The sequence below is a fragment of the Anneissia japonica genome, unplaced genomic scaffold (genome assembly GCF_011630105.1).
Source record: "Anneissia japonica isolate Jap-2015-1 unplaced genomic scaffold, ASM1163010v1 scaffold1587_len1432017_cov164, whole genome shotgun sequence".
Lineage (NCBI taxonomy): Eukaryota > Metazoa > Echinodermata > Crinoidea > Comatulida > Comatulidae > Anneissia > Anneissia japonica.
The window spans coordinates 1337144-1339277 of record NW_022713643.1 but is presented as its reverse complement, the minus strand read 5'-3'; the positions used below and the strand labels follow the sequence as shown (position 1 = coordinate 1339277).

General features: G+C 32.3%; 1 protein-coding gene across 3 annotated transcripts in view; it reads left to right on the top strand.

Annotated features, from left to right (window-relative positions):
* The first annotated feature begins 755 nt into the window (after positions 1-755).
* The window catches only part of LOC117108638 (xanthine dehydrogenase/oxidase-like), a 23333-nt gene continuing 21954 nt past the window's right edge, over positions 756-2134 (top strand). For all 3 annotated transcript variants that reach the window (XM_033250725.1, XM_033250727.1, XM_033250726.1), the window contains exons 1-3: positions 756-946; positions 1527-1584; positions 1688-1784. In XM_033250725.1, the coding sequence (XP_033106616.1) occupies positions 896-946; positions 1527-1584; positions 1688-1784 (206 nt within the window). In that variant the 5' untranslated portion in view covers positions 756-895. The remainder of the gene's footprint in view (positions 947-1526; positions 1585-1687; positions 1785-2134) is intronic.

Below are 2134 nucleotides of genomic sequence, written 5' to 3'. Positions count from 1 at the left end.
GGGCAGCTTCCTTCAGTTTGAACTACTTAAAACCGGTTAAATTGAGTCAAATGATCTCGATAACGTATTTTGTTTATAAGTTGCAAACACTATAAACACCAACCGAACGTTATGGCAAATCCGATTGGTTGGCCCGCTTCCCATCTGGAAACAATAAACAAATGACAAATTGGTCTTAAAAGGCTCACCTTCAAAGCATGATGAAGCAGATTTTCTCTTTACATTAATTGGTAAAGTGAGAGCGAAAAATAGTAAATTCATCATTAGATTTTTTGAAATAACATATTGTAATATAATCCTTAATTGTCAGGTATATTTTTCAATCCCTGTCATATATTTAGCCAAAGACGATATAACATAATTACTGTATCAGTGTAGTTGAACCAATAAAAACCCTTTGATACTAAGTATTCGCCAAAAATTGTCTAGAAAGTCGCCGGTAGGCATAACAACTGCCAAAATTATCCTGTCATTCAAAATTACATTTTAGTAACCAAGTGAGGCATAACTTTAGGTCTTTCCTCTTAATTTATTTAGATACGTCATGATTATGCATGTTAATAGTGGGTAAAAGCAGTGTACCAGCAGTAATTTGCTACTGCTTTCTGCCGGTACGCTACACAGTGAGGAAAATGCACCCGTGAAGGGCAATGGCCCTCCAATCCGGTGCAAACCTGATAAAACCTACATAATACAAGTTAAAAACATTAAATTTTATAGCTATTTCTGAATTATATTGATGAATGCCATTGCGAGGAAAGATAATTTGTTTTCATACAACCATTTGGTAAACATCAACATAGGTCTACTGAGCAGACCTCTTATATTTCTTTATCCAGTTGACTTTATTTTTTAAATAGACATTTGACACAGATTGGAGTATTGAGAGAACAACATGTTTACTGAGCAGGAAACTCAACTTATTTTCTTCTGTAATGGACGAAAGGTGTGTACTGTACTTTACGTAATGTTTTCTTACATATCAATTGTTTTAAAGAAGTACGATTAAATAAAGTTTTAAAAGCATAAATTGGTTCTATTTGGGTAATTAATTTTTAATAACTGACCACTTTTAACAATTAACAATCTTCAATCTTTAACCAGTTAACACAGAGCTAATCCTCTAATTGGAGACTATTCCATATGTTCTGATCCGAAAGTCCTGTGAAAAGAATTTAGATTTGACTTAAAAAGATTGCAGGTGTATATAAAAAGGGGAGGAAAATGATAAAACAAATCTCGATGTACCTCCATTCCTGATGGTAAGTACACCGGCCTCTACTCCTTGATGTGATGAACATAAATTTCTCCTTCAAAAACCGAGTGATATGATCTTTATCTTTCTAAGAGAATTTTTATGGAGTAGAGGTATAAGTAACACATTTCAGTGGTTGAGAAAACAATTGCTGGTTGCTGATAGGCCAACCGGGTTTATGTTAGTAAACAGGGAATTGATTTGAGATTTGTTTGACCCAATATCGTAACGTTTTTATGCTTTCAATTTGTAAATTATTGATTATTTTCAGATTACCGACAACAACGTTGATCCTAGTATGACCTTACTCAGTTATCTACGACTGAAATGTATCCTATGAATTGGAACTAACACGCTATTATTAAGATTAAATTAAAATAAAAAATGACATTTAGTTTTATTTCAATTTCCTTAATGAAAATGACATAAAAGTGAGGTTGACAGGTTCCAAACTTGGCTGTGGTGAAGGAGGATGTGGAGCCTGCACAGTCATGGTATCAAGTTATGACAAAATGACGAAAAAAATAAAGTAGGCAATTCAAATCTTATTAGCAAATTCCGTATAAAGCAGTAGCATTTTAAGTCAAGGTACAGTCCTATCAGACGTCCCTGATACTATGTACAGTATCTATGAATTAGAAATCATTGAATTAAAAGACGGTTACAGTTTTAATGTAACGATGAATCACCTTATAACCACAACATTAGCAGTGACTGTCTCTTTAATATATATACATATATATATATACATATATATATTTATATATATATATATATATATATATATATAGATAGATAGATAGATATATATATATATAGATTAAAAGACAAAATACTGAAAAACAACAATGCTGTGGGAAACAATGGCTGGGTCTCAGT